This window comes from Vidua chalybeata, chromosome 1 (genome assembly GCF_026979565.1).
Source record: "Vidua chalybeata isolate OUT-0048 chromosome 1, bVidCha1 merged haplotype, whole genome shotgun sequence".
NCBI classification, from domain to species: domain Eukaryota; kingdom Metazoa; phylum Chordata; class Aves; order Passeriformes; family Viduidae; genus Vidua; species Vidua chalybeata.
Genome location: NC_071530.1, coordinates 39,637,368 through 39,657,291, shown reverse-complemented (window position 1 = coordinate 39,657,291; position 19,924 = coordinate 39,637,368). Strand labels below are relative to the sequence as shown.

Below are 19,924 nucleotides of genomic sequence, written 5' to 3'. Positions count from 1 at the left end.
TTGTTTGGGGGGAGGGGAATGTATGAGGCCTTTACCTAGGCATGCTTTCTGCACCTCCTTGTTAATTGTTTTGGGGTTCTTCAACTTACTGGTCTCTGTAGTGCTTGGTATAAATGGGAGAGTAAATGTGTCTAGTTTGCTGTTTCCTTGTTTGATGGCATGGTGAAACCAGCATGTTTTGGATTTCAGGGATTGTAGGAGAAGTCATCAGTAATGTTTTCAAGGAGACTGGTCATCCCAGGAAAAGTGTTTGTGGCAAATGGGAGAAATGGTATCACTAAACCTTTTAATGGAAGTACTAATATGAGCATAAACAGTCTCTCTTCCTGCTTAAGGAAGAACTGAATAATCCATTACAAGCTCCAGTCTGAAGGACTCATCACAAGACTGTGTTCTCTCCATAAGAAATTAGTGAGACATGGAAACTAGAGCAACAAAAGTTACAAGGGATTTTGGAGAAATGTTTGGTTTTAGCCATATGGGGCTATTGGTAAGTCACAGCAAGATGATATGGAGAAGGGGCTGTGTATCTCATTTTTGTGCCCTCTTCAAAAATACACATTAGACTACAGCTGCCTGGGAAAATTCTCAGTAAAACAAGACTTTTATTGGGAGACAGTTGCATTTAACACATTTAAATATATTTGATCATGATCGCTTTTTAAAAATTAATAATTCTTTGTACATAACAGATAGTGTTAACAGAAGTCTTGTAATATTTTGGTTGCTAATAATTTTTTAGTTTATTTTTTGGATGGATTAACAATAACTGCTGTGCCATTTGGAATAAGGAATTCTAGAAAAATTTAAGAGTCAGTTTCAAGATACAAAATTTTTTTTGTTAACAAATCTTACTCTGACTTAAGATAATATCTTCTCCTTCAGATCTTCAGCATTCTAATGAGTGCTCCTCAGTAATTTCTTACTTTCCTAATGTCTGGTATCAGATCTCCTCTTACCTTACTTGCATGACTATGACACTTTGGCCCATAAAGCTTGCAATTTACTGTGTAAATTGTTAATTCATATTTGTATCTGTGTGGATTTGGTTTGTTTTGTTTTAATTTAATATAATCTATCCCTTTTGTAAACCTCATGGTGTTCCATTTGTTTTATCTCAGGGGAAGGCCTTTCAGCCTCCCGCCACTCTTTGCGAACAGGTCTCTCTGCTTCAAATCTTTCCCTGAGAGGAGACAGCCGTTTGTCGGTTCTTCTCAGTAACCTTCTTCCTTCTTCAAGAGCTGGGACCCCGGCAGCCTCAAGGTGTACAACCCCTGTAACCACCCCTCAAAACACACCACCCTCCAGCCCTACCTGCCGCCCAACCACAAGTGCCCAGCCAAGCCCACTTCAGGGCAAGGAATTGCTGGTGTCACCTGCCAGTGATGATATCCCTTCAGTAGTAATCCACCCACCTGAGGAGGACTTAGAAGTGCAGGAAAGCCAGGAAAAGAAGACAGAGGAAAATATTGGCAAAACACCAGGCAACTATTGAAATTTAAGCTGTCCATGTGTGATGCTCTCTGCATCTGGATCACTTGCACTGCAATGTTTTTGGCACAAAGAAATATGATAACTATTACCTCTGCCTGCATGTTTGTTTCTTCTCAGTTGTGACTGTCTTCTTGTTTGGCATTTTTAACTTTTTAGCTTTTAACTAAAGCAAGCAAAAAATTCTTTAATTAACATTCATTTGTGTAATTAAAAAGGAATATGGTTTTAAAATCTAATATATAAGCAAAATGTCAAAAATGGTGGCCTTTTCCTTTCACTCACCTACAGTCCATAGCAGATTTTGCTTTGGTTTTGTCAGTGGTTGAGTCAATGTCTTAAACCAGTGTTGGATATCCTGAGATAGGTACAGCTGAAACCATGGTAAAGTATTAGAGGTGAATATGAAAAGAATTAGGAAGGATACAATTATCAGTAGCATCCATAGTTTAGTTGTATCATGAAGCTTTCAAGCAGTTTTATTTTTGCCTTTGGGCTTTTTAAAACCATGGCTGTTAAAACCAGCAGTAGTTAACTGATGAAATGGTCAGGTTCAGTTCACCTGCAGCTGTTTCTGGATAGTTGTCCATTAGTGCACTGCTTTAGCATCAGACACTCCATTCGTGTTTTGTTGTATTTGATATGCAAAATTGGAGATAGTACTTAGGAACTTGTAATTGTAGGCCAGAACTCAGCAATTTATTATTTTGTTATCTGCAAAGCTATTCTTCTTTATATGTAAAAAGGTATGTATGTGTATAGATAAGTTGAACGAAACTGTTAGAACTTTCCATCCTTTCTTGAAATGTTTTTAGTAAAAATTTTATAACTGCATTCTGCATCCGTACTGTTATACTTGCTTTACTTTTGCAAAATTACCACCTATTTAGAAACTTCACAATTCTACTTGGCAGATTGTGTTTTTAAGGGGGCGAATCATCTTTCTTTTTGGTCTTCAGGCTCTTCCTCCCCTTCCTAGAAATTTATCTTGCCAAAATCTAGCTTGTAGGTTTGACTTCTTTAGGCCTGTGTGTGTTGGGAGCGCAGGGTCTGATCTCCCTTGGTTCTTCCTTCAGTTGAGGCTTTACTTGGTTTCTTCCTCACTTGTTTAATAAATAACTGTTACATTTAAGAGTGGAAATATGCTGACAGAGAAGAAAGAGGCTGTGGTTATCTGCCTTTTCACATTGGCAGCCAAATCACTGAAAAGGAAAGAAACTACGTCATAGTTTCTTATCTTCAGTTGAAGTATAGAGGCCTCATCATTACTTAAATTCAGAAAAGCAAACACAAATCTCTTTTTGTGACTTCCTTATGAGAAATTAAGAGACATCATGTGACGATAATTCTGTTACAGGTCACCTTCCAAATGTGCTTAGAAATCAGAAGTAAAATAATAGCTGTAATTGTTTTTCCAGTTCTCATTTCTCTGACAGGAATGACAGCATGCCAGACATAAGATCTTTAGAATCCAGGAGAAGGCAAATTAATAAAGCTCAAGTACATGATGTTATTACCATTGTCACTAGTAAGGCTTTCTACTAGAATCTCCCAAGTCATGTTCAAATCAGTTTTGTTCCTCATGCAGCTGTTTCTCATAAAGAAAAAAATCTGAAAGGGATGATTTCCCAGTTAATCCATGAGTTTTTTTAGAGAATGATAAACACCAACAACGAAGATATTTTTTGTTTTCTGGGGTTTCCCCTGCTTTTTTAGTTCAAGAAATCATCTGACCACAGAAAGACACGTTTTTTCCTTAGATTTGCTTTTGAAAACATTCTCAGACTATGACTTCAGGGCTGCAACTGGACCAGTTTCTGTCTTGGGAGTCAAGAGTCAAAGAAAACCCTGACAAGGAAGTCAACTTCCTGATATTAATTAAGGGAAAAAAAAAATCTTCCTGGTCCATTCCACTATAGGTTATGGTCTGTATTCACCTCTCCAGTAATTCAGAATATTGCAGCGTGAATACGTTTTACACATATGTATGATTGAGTTTGGTTTGCCTCCTGTGAGCATGAGGAGCTGTGTTAATTTTCTAATAGGAGGTTTTTTTTCTATTTACATTCCTCTGTCATTTGCCTTGTGTTATTCAGACTTTTATTTTTTAGTTTTCATAAAGAGCTGGAAGGTTACTGAACTTAATGTGAGTTACTGTAAAGGAGGGAAAAGAGACACACCTTTGGTCTACCACTTAATTTTAATCAGCCAGTCATCAGTTCATAGTAAGTCAACTAGACAAAGGCTTCTCTTAATAATGTTTTTTTAAATTTTGTCATCAGTTGAAGAGCAGTGTTTGTTTTCCCATCTTTGAACTGTTGAATAATGAATTCCATAGGAAGGGCTGGGAAGTGAGCTGTGTCACAGCTAAAAATCAACACCGTTAATTCACCAGCATCACCGAGGTTTTATAATGTCTGTGAACAACAGCAAAGAAGTCTGTTTTAAGAGGCCTTTTGGTCCACTGATAAATGTACTTTAAAACTGAGCAAAAAAAACCATTTACAACAACTTTCCTCTTACAGTATTTTTCCCTGAAAATAGTGATTCAGAGAAGTTTGCATATTTGCTCTCTAGTAGTAATATGAACTTTTTTTTTTTGCATTAGAGCTGCAATGGAATTTAGTTTTAAAAATTTATTTTAATTTCCTCAACTACAAATATGGTTGACTTCATATTTAGAAGATTTGTATTATATAATTTTTGCCTTTCTAAATACATTTTTTTTGAATAGTCATGCTTAGATGTTGAACTCATATATTACTCATCTTTTTCATATGAAACAGATGTGAGACAACTGTATGTAAACTTCTTGCATTCTTTTTTCTGTCGATAACATTGATTAGATTTTTGTCATCACAGTATTAAATGTAGTTGGCTAGAAAAAGCACATGATCTTTAGTGAAGGTGTAGTTATAAATACCTTGAGTTTGAGGTTTTATTCCAAGTTACTCAAGACTTACTCCACTGTAGTCTTTCAGAGGAGATGGAGTAGTCCACCTGCCTAATTAACATCAGGAAGAGCGCTGTGTTTTTTAAGGATCCCCTCAGTAGCTTCAAAACAATGAGTTTCTCTGTCTTAGAATCTGAAAAGTACTTCTAAGTAGTTGTCATTGAGTTTGCATCTACTGAACTGGAGAAGAGAGGGAAATAAGTTATTTTATTAATGTGAGCTTTGGAATAGAAGTGTTTCACTTCTATTAAAGAAGATTAATTCATTGGTTCACAGTTTCTCTATAAATAGCAGATTGATGGATATGTGTAATGAAGGCAGGCTCATATGGAAATGCTTGCTCAGGTCTGAAAACTTGTGAGCAGTACTATCTTGGGAGAGCAGCAGTCTGTCCAACTGCAAGGCCAACAGAAAGGAAAATTATTCACACATGGTTTAGGGTCAGACAAATATTCCTGTGTCAGTGCCAAAACTTGTGAGTCTTAACTGTGAATGATCGGTGAAATTTTGAAGGCAAATCTTTTAGAAGAATCAGTATCACTTTAGCACTGAAACAGTAAATATTTCTGCTAATATGTAGAATCCTTATTCTCTGTACTTCTCCTTGATTGTCTCTCAGGTTTTTGTTCTAGTCTCTGCTTGCTCTTGCTCACAGTGCTTTTTCAGAAAGTGCAAAACGATGCATTATGGCTTACCTTTCATCAGTTAAAAACATTTTAAGTTACCTGTATTGCTACAGAGAAGGGGAAAAATGAAGAATATCTAAACTTTTGTATTATGCTGCTCTTCTGCAACAGCTGTTTAATATTTCTTTCTAGTTCTACAAACATCAGCTCCTAAGCAGTTAAATACTTAGATCAGCTGATTTCATAGGTGATTGATGGTATAGTTCTTGTGAATAACATGTAAATCTTGGAGCAGAAGAGCAGAACGTGTTTTTTGTTGTTGGGTTGTTTTTGGTTTTTTTTTTTTTTTTTTTTTTTTTTTTGTTTTGTTTTTTTTTTTTTGTTATTTTGTTGTGTTGGCTCATTACTCGTGTATGTTAGGATTTATGAAGGAAATGACAACCTGTTAACTTGATTTAGTTTTTGCTTCAGGAAAAACTACCCACACCACTTACGTCCCTTATGAACTGTAAGAATGAAAATTAGTGGTAAAGGCTTGGACCTGCATGTTTTTGTTGATATGATGACATTTTGGAAGAGCTTTTTGAAAACAAATATGGGGATGAAATTAAGTGAATAGAGTAGTCATTTGAAATGCTAAAATAAGTCAAAATTGAGAAATTATAAACATGGGGGTATGCAAGTAGTTATGTGGCAGTAGTTATGATAGAACAGTAGCCTGAAGATAGCCAAAAAGGGTTTAATTTATATCTTGGCTAGAGAGATGCTTGACCTAAATACAAACTTTCTCCATGTAATACAATGTTTATGCTCCAGCCTTTATCTAGATGTGGTTTTGAAGGCATGTGGAAGCATGTTCTGTCACCACAGCTGAAAGGTCAAGTGTAGACAAGCAAGAAGGCCAAATGCACGTCTAGTGCATGTTAAACTGAACAAGCAAAAGCTCTGTAGTTCAAAAGACGGGACTTGGGCTTGGTTATGCATGCCTAGACCAGCTTTTAAATGTTACTTGGGTAGAGAGAACCACGATGCAATGTGGAATTCTGTGTGTATGAACACTTGGGTTACTTGCATTTTGTACCCTTTACTGAACCTGCAATTCAGTGCTGCTGGCTGTAGCAAGATAGATAATATGGTTTTGTTTTGGTGCAAGTGTTAGAGGGAAGCTGTATGTTGAACTTGAAAAACTTTATTGTGTGTGCTCTTCAGCTCAAGTGTATATTCCATATAGTAACATGTGATTGGATGAATAGTGGGAGCTTTGGTCTGTTGATTGAAAGCATGGTTTGCAAGCTGTCCTTCATGTAGTACACTGCTTACTTTTACAACTTAGTTAACTTTGTTGACTACATTCCTTGTAGCTGTAGCCTGAGGCTTGCTGACACTTTCTGCAATTGCAGTAACTGCTACACAGCAGACTACAGGTGTTTGCATTTGGTATCCGAGGATTTCTTAGTACGGTGAAGGTGCTATATACTAACTACTGAATCAGTTATGATTAAAATGCCAGCAGTTATTTTTTCTGCAATTAAAGTAGCTGATGTTTTCTGGTGACTGTTTTGCAAATGGCCATCATTTGGGGCAATACCTAATTTTTAAAATTATGTCCTTTTTTTGACAACACAGTGACTTATTAATGTTGCATTTATGATACTAATGTAGGGCACTTACTGAATAACGTGCACTTTTGCATTAAGCAAGCTGCCACATTGAATTTTGGTAGTGTTGCACACTCAGTTAATTTCCTGCACCATTTTGAACTTATCTCCTTTGTTTTAATTTAGGGCTGTTGGCATCTCCACAGTCAGCACCTGGAAATTTGGACACTGGGAAAAGTGGAGATGTTAAAGGTACTGGGACAGGAGGAAGCAGAGAAAACAGCACTGTTGATTTTAGTAAGGTAAATAGCATTAAATACCTTAGTGTTTAGCATCAATTAACAGTGTAACAAAAACTGCGCTGGTTGGAACTTCCCCCTTACTTACAACTAAGACATGTGTACCAGTGTACACATGAAATAGATACTGAGAGATAACTTGTGTCACAATATTATCTAGGCTAAATGTGTCAGGTGTTTTAAAATTCTTCCCAGTTGAATATTTCTCAGTATTTTGGTAACATAGGAGTGCAGCTGCTGTAATTTCTTGTGCAGATGGAGATATTTACACATCTGCTATTCAAGCTCTTATGAAAGCAGTTCTATACATTGTGTTGTAACTTCTTTTTCTAGAACTTTTTGTTGGTTCCTTTTTTCTTTTTGTGAAGAGGGCTTTTAAGAAGAATTTGCTTTATATGTATGAGTTTCCTCTGCAAAAGTTGTTGTACATCTTAGTCATTAGAAACATGTAATACCACTTTCTGAAAGAGACCTTGTAAAAAATCTACTGGAAATCTCATATATTTCTTTCATAATATAAATTCACTGGGCAAGTTCCATTGTGGCTGTTACTATAAAGTTCAGTCAGAAGTGTCATCTGTACTGTGAAACACTGTGAGAAGATGGTTTTGCCAAGTTAAATAATTTTGTTTAAGGAAAGCTAACTTACACTGTAGTTCTAATCTAATCATGGCAGGTGCCATATATTCCTGCTTCTCTGTCACAGTTTTTATATTTTTGCTTGGCCTGTCCTTGTGTACACCTGCCTTGTCTCCTGTTGGACAGGAGTCAGCCTCCTGGCACTGTAGTTGTGGCACACTTGGTGTGGGACTCAAGAGGCCATCTGTAAGTTCTCTAGCTAGCAATGTCACTGGTGCTTGTGTGTGTGTGTATGTGAACACAGAGTTCATGTGCTGTACCATTTTCTAATGCACTTCTGTGATTATGTGCAGAAATGAAGGTGAAGATTTTCAGCCATCATAATTCTTTATGAATGAAAAGATGAACATACAAATTATTTTTCAAAATTATGACATACTTGAAATACATGGCTGTGAAATAACTTACTGCATTCTAGAAACCATGTGTAATTACATGAACTCTCCTTACTTAATTGTGCATAGATTTTGTTAATTTATGTCCTATCATGGAATGTTTGTCATGATAATATTAGAAAGGTGATTATGCAGTTTGGAGTCTTCTAGAATATACTAGGTGTTAGTAATCTAACTTATAGAAAATAGTTTATTATTATTTGGCTGCTGGCTGACATTTTCTAAATGTGTTTGTCTTTTCTGTATTGTGGGATATTTAATTTGCTTTTTAATTTTTATTTGTAGCATAAATGTCTTGTAAATTCTGATAAACATAATTATGTTATGGAATTTCTGCTAAGAAATGTAAGGGATTAAACACTTGTTTCATCTTTGTATGAATAGGTTGATATGAACTTCATGAGGAAAATTCCTTCAGGAGCAGAAGCATCAAATGTATTAGTGGGAGAAGTAGATTTTTTAGAAAGACCTATTATTGCTTTTGTGAGGCTTTCCCCTGCTGTGCTTCTCTCGGGTCTCACAGAGGTTCCGGTTCCTACACGGTAAATAAATGCCTGGAAAGTCTGGCTTTACTTATGCAATAAGATAATATTATTTAAGATCTCAAATAGCTGTAAATTTTTATATATACTGTATTAAGCTCAAAAAATGTAGATTTTGTTGAACATTATGTCAGTCATTTGCTGCAAAATTTGAAGGAATGAGATCTGCCACAAAATTCTCTGAATGCATTATATATCTTTATATATATCTCTGTATATACACATGCACATATATATATATATATATATACACATCTATATACATATGAAGATACTGTCTTAAGCAAGTGCAGGATTTTAAACTGAACGCTGATTTGGAGTAAAAGCAATGAGTCTTCCAGGTTTGTGTTGACATTTGAAGATGGGCATGAAGATAGTTATAGTTCCCTTTGGTGGGACACAGCTTGTCAGTGGGGAAGAGCACACTAAGTCTGAAGGTCTGGCTAATCTGAACATCTGCTCTTTCTATTCAAATGCTCTGCGTATGAATGACGTAGGTGGTGAAAAACCAATTTTTTATTGTATGCCCAAATCTACATGATTGACATTGGAGTAGTCAACCTGCCACTAATACATAGAAGCAGTTTTCAGTCTGCAATATGCTATCCAACCGGTGCAGTCACCCCTGCTCCCCAAACCCAAGGATCTCACCAGTATACTGTGGGTATGTTTACCACAGATGTTCAAAATATCAAAATACAGGTCTCATGATAAAGGTAGAAGATCATTTCATCAATCATCATGGATGACACTTCATTTTCTGTGCACATTGATGTATTGGGCTGTTCTGTGGTGTTTGGCATACTTTTGTATTTATGTTTTTTCGTGGATTTTTAATGTTTTAAAATGATCAAAGTGTTTGTTTACCTTTGTGATTTTCAGCTTGTGCACTCTGTTGAAGGGCAAAAATATATATATGTGAGAGTCTGTGGAGAGTAGTTGGCAGGAGTGCTCATAATATTTTTTTGGGAAATTCCAAAATTTCTGCATACTGAATACTGTAGCTAAAATTACTCTGTCCTAAGTTTTTCAGAATGGTGTAGACTTACAAATCTGGAATAGCATACTTGGATTCTGAAGATGCACTCTTGGTTTCAGTTAGGGTAGTAAACTTGCAAAGGAGACAGAAGTAAGCTTTTTGTATTATGAGTTGAAAGAAAGTGCTACTTTTTTCAGATGTGTTGTGCTTGGGAATGTCACTTTCATGAAATATAGGAAGAAGATTGTAAAACAAATTACTGAGGTTAACTCTTTGGTTTGTATCCTTTTGAATTTATAAAATGTTTTTCCTGTTCAAGGTTTTGGTGAGATTTATGTTAGGCACTGTTACTGTGCAAGGATCTGCTAATACATACTGTGTCCCAACCCCCAGATTGGATCAGCTTCCCAGAATGTCACTTACTTTTATAGATGTTCAAATATCCAAGTTTCCTTCCTTTCCACTGACACGAGGCTAAGATATGACTATCTGAGTATGCCCAAGTGTACTGCAAGAAGTACAATAGGTGTATCCTCTGTGTGCCATGTCCAGTCACAGCAGGTGAGGGGCTTGAACTCTCATGAAAAGGTGATCATCAGGGAACAGGACATAGAGCTCCTAGGCTGCCACTTCAGGGGTTTTTGCTACTGGGAATGTCAGAAAGGCTTAGAATCCAGAGGAAATACTCATTGAGCATTTCTAGTCTGTGTATTTCTGCAATCTCTAAGGCATTATAAGAAGTTGAAAAATTAGGCTTAATTAAGAAGATATAGGAGTAATTTTGGCTCAGGATTTGAGTTCCTTACAGTAATGACTTTAAGCTGAATCTTTTTACAGCTGAATCTTTTTACAGTCTTGCAGCAATCTTTTAAGATTGTAAGCGGTGAAAATGGTATTTTTAATACCACTTTCACGTTAATAGCACTTAATACCACTTCACCACTAAATTTTCTTTAAACATTAATTTGAATGACCCACTCTTGAATACATATAGATAAGTCAGTTGTACTCATCTGTATTACTTGCTCTACAGGTTTTTGTTTTTGTTGCTGGGACCAGCTGGAAAAGCTCCACAGTACCATGAAATTGGGCGATCAATAGCAACACTTATGACAGATGATGTGAGTGATCTGTTCTAAACGCTTGTAGTTAAAGTCTAGAACGATGTATTTACCAACTGATTTCAGTAAATGATTTGGAGTAGTAGGTTAAAGAAAAAAACCCTCAAACTAGATAAATGAAGAACTGTAAACTTAATTATTCTTTGTGTTAGTGAAGTAAATAATGGTAAATTAACTTCCCTCCTTGTCTGTCTTGAAGAAATCCTAAAAATGCATTTCTGAAAAAAAAATTGGCTTTGTGTAGATTTCATTTTTGTGTTAAATTGGTTAACAGAACTATTAAATAGAACTGCATTTGAAATGAGTCACTGTATGTCAGAAAGGACAGAAGTGGCTGTGCAAGTGTTCAGGACACAAAGTTTTAAAAATGCATACAACTGAATCATCGTAGATTTGTTTTTTTTTTTTTTTTTTTTAATCTAAGCAAGGTCAGACAAATAGAATAAGAATTTTAATAGCCTTTTGAAGTCATATGCTTAGAGCACTATTGGTTTTAAAGACCACAGGAGGGAACCAGGACTTTTAAGAGTGTTGCCATCTTACTGAGTAAAATGAGGGTGTTTTAATTTTGACTTCACATTGAGCGCCACCTACTGAATTACTGATAATTTATAATGTTATCTAGCAGAAATGCAAGTACTGTTTACTCTAGAACAATTTGAAATTTGGTAATGTAAACTAGAAATTTGTCCTTTTGCAATTGGTAACAAGTCTGTGAATACAGTTTTTGTTCAGTATGAGAATTGAGTATTAAAAGATTTAGTTGCAGCTTCTGATCTTTTTTAGATAGACTGATCTGATTTTTAGGAATATTCTAGATCACTGAAATAGAAAAAAAAAACAACAACAATTATTTGATGGTCTAAAAAGACCTGAGTAGACTTCAGAGATTTATATTAAAATTAGAAGATTTAATGATCAGATTTAATGGTATTTGGAGAATAACAATTCAGGTTTCAAATGTACAGAACAATTTAGGATCATCTTATGCAAGCAGTTTTTTATAGCAAAATAGCTTTTTTTTTTCTCTGTGTGTATAAAATGTATCTTGGAGTTCATGTTGTAGTATGTTGTAAAACAGTATAGTATTTTTTAGTACGATTGCTTTCATGTGCTTTTTAAGTATTCTTCTAAACTTAAAAATGCATTCTTATTCTTAATAAAAACTTGTGGTTTGGTTGCAAACTTATTTGAAGTATTTTTTGTCATGATTTAGCACAGCATCATGGTACAGTGGCTGTAGGGCAGAATTATTCAGACAATAGTACATGAATTTGATGTCCTGAATATTGAAGATTAACTTTTAATTTAATTTTAGAAATTAACTCAGTACTCATTTTGGATTTGAAGATAAAACTTCCATGTCTTATGGTCCATAGGAATGTGCATGCCAGTAGTTTTTAATTTAAAAGTATGTAAGTAAAGTAAAAGCCAAACTTTTGAGGACCTACAGAATATTTTCCATGCCTTTTAATCAAGTGTAATCATTATATAATGATAATCAGTTCATCTTCAGAAAAATAAAACACAAGTGAGTGTTGAGTACTTTCTTCTTGTAGGTTTTCCATGATGTTGCCTATAAAGCAAAAGACCGAAATGATTTGTTGTCAGGAATTGATGAGTTTTTAGACCAAGTGACAGTCCTGCCTCCAGGAGAGTGGGATCCATCTATACGAATTGAGCCACCAAAAAGCGTTCCTTCACAGGTAAAAGGAAAGAAAAGGTCCAGTCTGTCTTGTAGTGAGGGGGGCCTAAACTGAACACAGGATTTGAGCTGCTGAGTACAAAGGGACAATCACTACCCTCTTCCTGTTGGCCACACTCTTCTTGATACATGCCAAGATTTCATGGGCCTTTCTGGCCACCTGGCCACACTGCTGGCTCCTATCCAGAGGGCTGTAAAGCATCAGCAAAGTCCCCAGATCCATTTTGCAGGAAAAAGTGGATTATCCATTTAAGTTGGGGAAAAAAAAAGAAATTAAGAAGGGCGAAAAAGGCATTATGAGTTTTCTACTATGCTCTTAAGTTAATTTTATTTACAATATTTCCTTTTGAAATACTGAAATGAGTTCATGTGAGAACTGGAAAAATTGGTGAGAAATTTTACTTGAGTTTGTGTTACCAAATTCTACAAGTAGCCTAGCAATGGTCAGCAAGAATATTTTAATTATTGTAAGCACTTCTGTTTGCATGCAGCATTCATTACAATGTTCAGTGTGTCTTGTGTAGCATATACTATTAACAGAATGTTTATGAAATAGATAAAAATCAATCATATTGCTCAGTTGTGATGATGCAGCCTTAGAATGAGAGCTAAGGAAAGTGGATCCTGGGAGAGACTTCTTCCCCTCCTCCCTCTTTACAACTTACTGGAATTTGGGCCTCCAGGATCAAAAGCAGGGGAGAGCCCAGTGCTTTTGGTTCAGGAGATTGACATTGATGTCAAGTCCTCTGGTGGTTTGGCAGAGTAGGTGGAATAGAATGGGGTGGCAACAGCAGTGCAGTCTATTCATGAATAGCCTGAGGTTACCATGTAACTTGTTTCCAAAATAAGCAGGGCTTATGGTTTTTTGGAAGGCTGGCTCAGCTGAAAAATTTATGAGGAGCTGGTAAGCAGCTTGCTCAGCAGGGGAATTACTTCTCATTTATATTTCAACTAAATACTGTGTGTATCATAAAAAGAGGTGAGATTCTGATACATGTTAAACATTTCTGCTCTGGAAATGGTTGAAGAAAAAAGTATCTAAAGATTTGTCTCATGGTTGAGTCTCTACTGTGTTTTGAAAATCTAGACTTTGTTTCGTTGTGTTTCAGGAATCTGTTTCTTATAGCTACAGGGAAGATTAATACTGTTGTGCAAGGTACTAATAAGGTCTTCCAGGTAGTGGTGTACAGTTCTAGTCATCAGTTCTCAACAGAAGATTAGTTTGGAAAATGGAGGACTGCTGATGAACTGGGAATATAAAAAGGGTGTGGAAGGCATAGAATTTGTGCACACTCTCTTTTAATTACACTTTTTAGTGTAAAGGCAGTCTCAAAGTATCTTTTTGCCTTTTTCCTTTTTATTCCTCCCATCTCCTCTGTAGGATAAAAGGAAGGCACCTAAATTTCCAAATGGATCTACTCTTACAGGAAAGGGTCTTAAAGAAGAAGGCCATCATGCTGGACCTGAACTTCAGAGAACTGGAAGGTGTGTTCACTTTCCTAAATGCTAGCTTCCATAAAGAAATAAAAGTGATAAATCTTCATCTTAATGGTTGACATTTAAGCATTAAAAAAATCATGGTACAAGTGTCAGAGCACGTCCTTTGTCCTTTTCAAGTGTTGGATTCTTGCCTGTGAGTGCCAATCTGCTTAAAGTATTTTCAAGCCTCTGGCAATGTTTCTCAACACATTTGCGAAGGATTTCACATAAGATGCTGCCTAATTTAACTAACTGACTTTTAAAAGTTAGGCTTTAAATTTTAATCTTCAGGAGCATGCAATTATCATAATTACAGCAGGAATATGCAATTTTCAGTGTTGGGCTAGGTACTAAAAAATCCCATTAATGCAAACCTGTTTTATTAAGAGTATATGAAATGGAACAATAAAAAATGGCAAAAAGTAGTTTGGTATTGGTTAGCTTTGGGTTTTGGTCAGGTTTCTTACAGAGATAAAATAAAATTGAAGTAATTTCTTTCAGTTATTGTCGCTTTCTGTTAATTCTAAAATATTTGCTAAAGAAGTCTCCAACATTGAAAATACCTGGTTATGGTTAAACTTTAATATCTGAAATGAGATTAGAGATTAAATCAACTGAAAAATTTTGGAGTATATGTACAGTGTTGTTATCCCCAGAATAATAAACTTCCAAATCAAATGCATCTTTTTCTTACATTTGTGAGGAAGGCTTTACAACATTTGTGTTGATATGTACCATTGTGGCTTTGTTATAATTACCTTTTACTGGTTTTGTAGACAGTATGTGGAGCTGAAAAGTTCATTTCTGCTCACAAAATTAGCTGTAGATAAGGCTTTTCTTTTTCTTAGGAGTGTTTGGGGTTTTTTTAATAATTAAAATAAAATATTTTTTTTTAAATTCAAATTAATATCTAGCATTTTGGAGTCTTTAAGATTTTTTAAAATTGCTCTTTAAATTCTTGGTATTAGCTTACCCAGCTGAACTAAGTAGAATATCTGTGTTCTCCAGATAAGAACACTGTTAAAAATGATAGACTTTATTGACGTAATCGTATGTATGTAGAGAATTCAAATGAAAAGCTACAACTGTATGTTGGAGTATTAATATTGAAATGTGATAATGCAGTGACCTTGGCTGAGGTTTAGTATATTTCTCTGTTCCATTGTTTTGAATATCATAAGACGTCTTTGACTTAAAGCATCATTTAGGTAAAATTGTTTGCAAAGTTACTTTTTCAGTATCTAGCCCATATATTAAAAAAAAATGTAGTCAGCTTTTAAAAATGTGGGTAACCTGCTTGATTATATTTGGAATACTGCTGAGTTGGAATAGATAAGATTCTCATTTACGTTTTTAATTGTTATGCTTTAATCTGGATTATGAAGTAGCTAATTTGTGCCGGCAATAGGCACTGGCAGTCATGTGTAGCCCATAGTTTTAAACTAGCTAGAATCCTTCAGTGTACAGTTTGACGAGTTTCATCTCACCTATTTAGGCTTTTTGGTGGTTTGATACTTGACATCAAAAGGAAAGCACCTTTTTTCTTGAGTGACTTCAAGGATGCATTAAGCCTGCAGTGCCTGGCCTCGATTCTTTTCCTATACTGTGCCTGTATGTCTCCTGTAATCACTTTTGGAGGGCTCCTGGGAGAAGCTACACAAGGCAGAATAGTGAGTACAAAGAATGGTAGTGGCCAGGCTTTTAGACCTTCAGAGGCAAGTCACTGTGTGCATTTGTCTCATTTATTTATACTTGTATTTGAAGAATTTACCCACAGCACTTGATTAGCCTGCCCCAAAGCAGATCTTCCCCAAAAGGTAATTGCTATGGAAAATGTGGGGAACCTATGTGAACAGGAGAAGATGCACAAGGGAGGTAAAAAATGTTTATCCTGCCTTATTGGATGAATGCCTTCATGAATTGAGAAAAGGCTTGCATTGCCTTCTTTTTGGCTGCTTAAGCGTAATAAATAGCAGTAAAGGTGCACCATCCCAGTGGGCCTACTTTAGGCAAAGTCAGAGGCTCAAGGGGAATAGCCAAGAACATGTACTGGCCCTGAGTAGTAGGCCTACAAGGATGATAATGCCTGCAGTGTGTGGCCAGCAGTCCATTTATGAAACTGACAGGATATGTTTATGCTCACACTAATACATATGTTTCTCACAATAAAATGTTTGAGGTTTATCAGCAGAAAATACTCTTCATTGTAAATGACTCAAATGTAAACTATACGCATACAAAATTTTGGTAGTGTTATGTTGGACAGTAGATAATACCACCACCTATTTCACCAGAATATCATTGCAATTCAGTTTTTGAAGCAGGAAAGAATTACTTAATATCAGCAGTCAATTGGCTTATGAGTAAACTAGTTTGAAGTGTATTTTCTGTTTTTAAATCTATCACAAAGAAACAAAGCTCTGTCCTTTTGTGGGAGGGAAGGATGTATTCAGACATGTTCTTTACAAATGCTAAGATTCTGTTGAAACCTACAATGTTACAAAATTCTTCTTGATACTTAGTGAAATTTTTAAGCTTGTACTATACTAAAATTTAGTTAACTGTTTTATCTCTTTCAATTATTGCTATTGATTCAGATATTTGTTTATTGATGTAGCACTTCAAGCTGATAGAAAATACAGAAATCAATTATGTCTTTTCTGCGTGCTGGTTTTCCCACTGTAAATGTAGGAATGATTACTAAAATGACAATGTAAATTTTGAATATAGAACATGTATAATAATGAAAGTACCCTCCTTTCAAAGCTTGATTCTCAAACACCTTCTTTCTTTTAGCTATCTGGAATTGTTTGCGGGTTTGTTCCTGCCTTCAGATACTTGGTGTGCATCATTGAATAAAACATTTAGTTACTGCACACACATGTTCAAGCACAGTAGCTGACATTGTAAGGTACACAGTTTGTCTTTGAAACCTACCCTCGCATTCTCAGAGACCATCACCTCCACAGTGCTCCTGTCCCTGCCACCCTGACTGAGAACCCCAAGGTTAATGCATTGACTAATCAAAAACACTAATTTGAAGGTAATAGAATGAGAGACTGGAATTAATTTTTTTTCCTAATGTTATGATCAAAGGATTCATTTTCATTTTTAATAGCCCAGTTCAGCAAATCATTTTGACCATTTTCAGATGCTTTCCTGAATTGGAGCTCAGGTTTGAAGAATTCTGTTTTCTTAGGTTTGCCTAATTTCAAAATAGCAAATGCTTTGAAGTTCTACCAGGAACACTCTAATTCCATTACAGGAATCTGTAATCCATGACTTCTTATAGTGGTAGCTAGTGTAATTAACTATTTTCAAGTAAATTTAATACAATTTTAGTATTTAAAATTCTAGCCTCTCTCTTTTGAGGTGCATTGTAGCTGGGTATTTTTGGCAGAAAATATTACAGGGAAACACTTAATTCAAGAACTGAAGTAGATACCTTAATTCCTTGAAAAAAAAATGCATTACCAGGTGGGACATTGGTTTACTGCTCATCTATTTTTGGTGTCATATATACATAAACCAATATTCTTCAGTAGTAATTCCCCCTGCACCTTTGCCTGTCAGCTTGGTTTTTTTTTTTTTTTTTTTTCTTTTGTAATGCTTGGTTGACTGATGCAGGTTTGATACGGCACACTGTAGGTATGGTGCAATACAAATATCTGTTTTCTTTACAGAGACCATTAATTCTTTCTGTAAACAACGTGTTGAGTAGCTATTTTCTTTTTTGTTTTTGTGGGTTTTTTTTGGTTCGTTTTTTTTTTTTTTTTTTTTTTTTTTTTTTTTTTTTTTGTAAATTTGTATAATTGTTGGTATGCTTTTCCTCCAGAGCTGGCAGGACTAGTAACTTGTTCTCATGGTTTTGGATGGTTTTGTGTTTCTCAGGGGTGAAGTTTTCAAAATCTTGTCCATGGTATTGTTACTGCAAAACAGTATTAAGTTATTCTTGTCTCAAACATGGATATTAATTGCAATGTGTTTACATCTTGTCTTGTTCCTAAGTTAATGCATCTTAAAGCTATATTTATGAAGATAATGATGCTAAATGCTAACCTGAAAGGCAGCAAAGTTACAGCATTTTTTTCCCCCCCAAACAGAGTGCAATAGAGTCTCTCTTTGGAGCCTCATTAACTGGGATTGCCTATTCTCTCTTTGCTGGGCAACCTCTTACTATCTTGGGAAGCACAGGACCAGTTCTAGTATTTGAAAAAATATTATTCAAATTTTGCAGGTAAGTGATGTTTATATTGGCTTGATGAACTTTTAAACATTCTAGCCTGTTACAATAGCTGTGATTGAAAGCAGATGTGCAGTAAATGTGTATGTCCATGAAGGTGAATACAGTGACAAGAGACTGAGAAATTGATACAGTTTGGTAAAGCTGTGAGGCACTGGCAAACCTGAATGAGAAAATTAGTGATAAGAATAAAAGTTATATTCTGACTGTGTGAAGTTGTTGGCTTTGCTTCTGCAGGGGTAAGCAGAGATCGATCTACCCTCTAGGAGAAACCATCTGGGTAGTTCTGGAGAGACTCATCCCCATGATGCTTCCCAAGCTAGGTAGTTGCACTGTCAATCCTAGAAACACCTTGCAGTGTTGCTTTGCTTTGGTGGGAGATGAGACAAAAAAAAATTTCTGCTTCCTTCAGAGCTAATATCAAGCATGAGAAAAGTGCTGAATACCTACGAAGCTTGGCCTTAATGTCTTCTCAAATAGAATGTAATACAGATGGGGTTTGGCTCAGTTAATGCTTTTGTTTCTTTCTTCACACAGGAATTATGGTCTTTCCTACCTCTCCCTGCGAACTAGCATTGGTCTGTGGACTGCATTTCTGTGCATTGTGCTTGTAGCCACAGATGCCAGCAGCCTTGTGTGCTACATCACTCGATTTACTGAGGAAGCTTTTGCAACGCTCATATGCATCATATTTATTTATGAGGCATTGGAAAAGCTTGTTGATTTGGGAGAAGTGTATCCCTTCAATATGCACAATGATTTGAATAAACTGACTTCATATTCGTAAGTACCAAGTTTCTGTTAATGAAATACATAGGAACATATAGAGAGACATTGTTTATTAAATGGCAGTGGGTGCCACTTCCAGGAAGGGGTAGGAGGAATGCTAGGAGTGGTATGGGTATGAGAAACCTCAAAACAATTCTATTCAGGAAGCTGTGGAATTGAATTTTCTGTGTTAGCTGTGGGTGATTGGAAGGGATAAGGAGCTGTGACAAAGCCTGCTTTAATACAGCTTTTCTAAAGGGTCAGAACAGGACTTCTGCCTTTCTACTTCTAGGAAGTATAGTTTCATGAAATAAGATGAGTTGGCTTACCAGCTCACACCTGCCAGATGAAGATGCTGCTCACTGTTGCTCAGAGAAAACTGCTAATTTCTCATAGTTTAAATGAAATAATTTAAATGTTAGTCCTCCCCTCCTGTTGGAGAGGTGCATCTTCCAACTTCAGTTGTACCTGTGTGATCACAATATGGGTGAGGGACCCTCAACGAGGTCGTGTTTGTGCCCCTGGGGTGAGGGTCCCTGCTTGTGGCACTGGGGCAGTCATTAGCTAGTTGGAGAACAGAATACTCACTGTCCTGCTGGGCACCCTCTTCTTGCACAGAGGGTGTCTTCTAGCAGTGTCAAACCAGGTTTGGACTCCTGTGTTTCCCCTCCAGGATCTCTGCTCACTTTTACAATCATTCAGTGCTTCTTCAGTACTTTCTACCAGGGGGAAAGGGCAAACAGTCAGACTGCTTCTTGTATTCCGTTCACACTTGACATTTACACACATTTTCCTGTCTTAGCCGCTGTTAAGACCAGGCCACATTGCCAGGAGTGGGCTGTGAGAGGACACTCACTTCCTTATTTTTCCCTTCCTTCCATTCCCTTCCCATCCTTCTGTTTCAGTGGTTCTGGGTCCTCACTGAACTTCTGTGTGGGCATGTTAAATCCACTGAGCTGGCAGAAACTGTACTGTAGGTCTTCGGACACTTTCCACCTGATTGTGTTTTGCCACAGGCAGGCTGTGGGGGTGGAGAGGGGAAGGTGGGATTTTAATTTGGTTTAGGTCTCTGGTTTTTGGGACATG

At 36.2% G+C, this 19,924-nt stretch overlaps 1 protein-coding gene across 5 annotated transcripts in view; it reads left to right on the top strand.

Moving 5' to 3' along the window:
* The window catches only part of SLC4A7 (solute carrier family 4 member 7), a 92,209-nt gene that overhangs the window by 54,059 nt on the left and 18,226 nt on the right, over positions 1-19,924 (top strand). For all 5 annotated transcript variants that reach the window (XR_008429547.1, XM_053936349.1, XM_053936340.1 and 2 more), the window contains exons 7-14: positions 6,855-6,970; positions 8,386-8,543; positions 10,556-10,643; positions 12,203-12,349; positions 13,730-13,833; positions 15,323-15,497; positions 17,931-18,064; positions 18,608-18,853. Coding sequence is in view for 4 of the 5 variants with exons in the window: in XM_053936349.1 (XP_053792324.1) it covers positions 6,855-6,970; positions 8,386-8,543; positions 10,556-10,643; positions 12,203-12,349; positions 13,730-13,833; positions 15,323-15,497; positions 17,931-18,064; positions 18,608-18,853 (1,168 nt within the window). In the remaining variant the exon portion in view is untranslated. The remainder of the gene's footprint in view (positions 1-6,854; positions 6,971-8,385; positions 8,544-10,555; positions 10,644-12,202; positions 12,350-13,729; positions 13,834-15,322; positions 15,498-17,930; positions 18,065-18,607; positions 18,854-19,924) is intronic.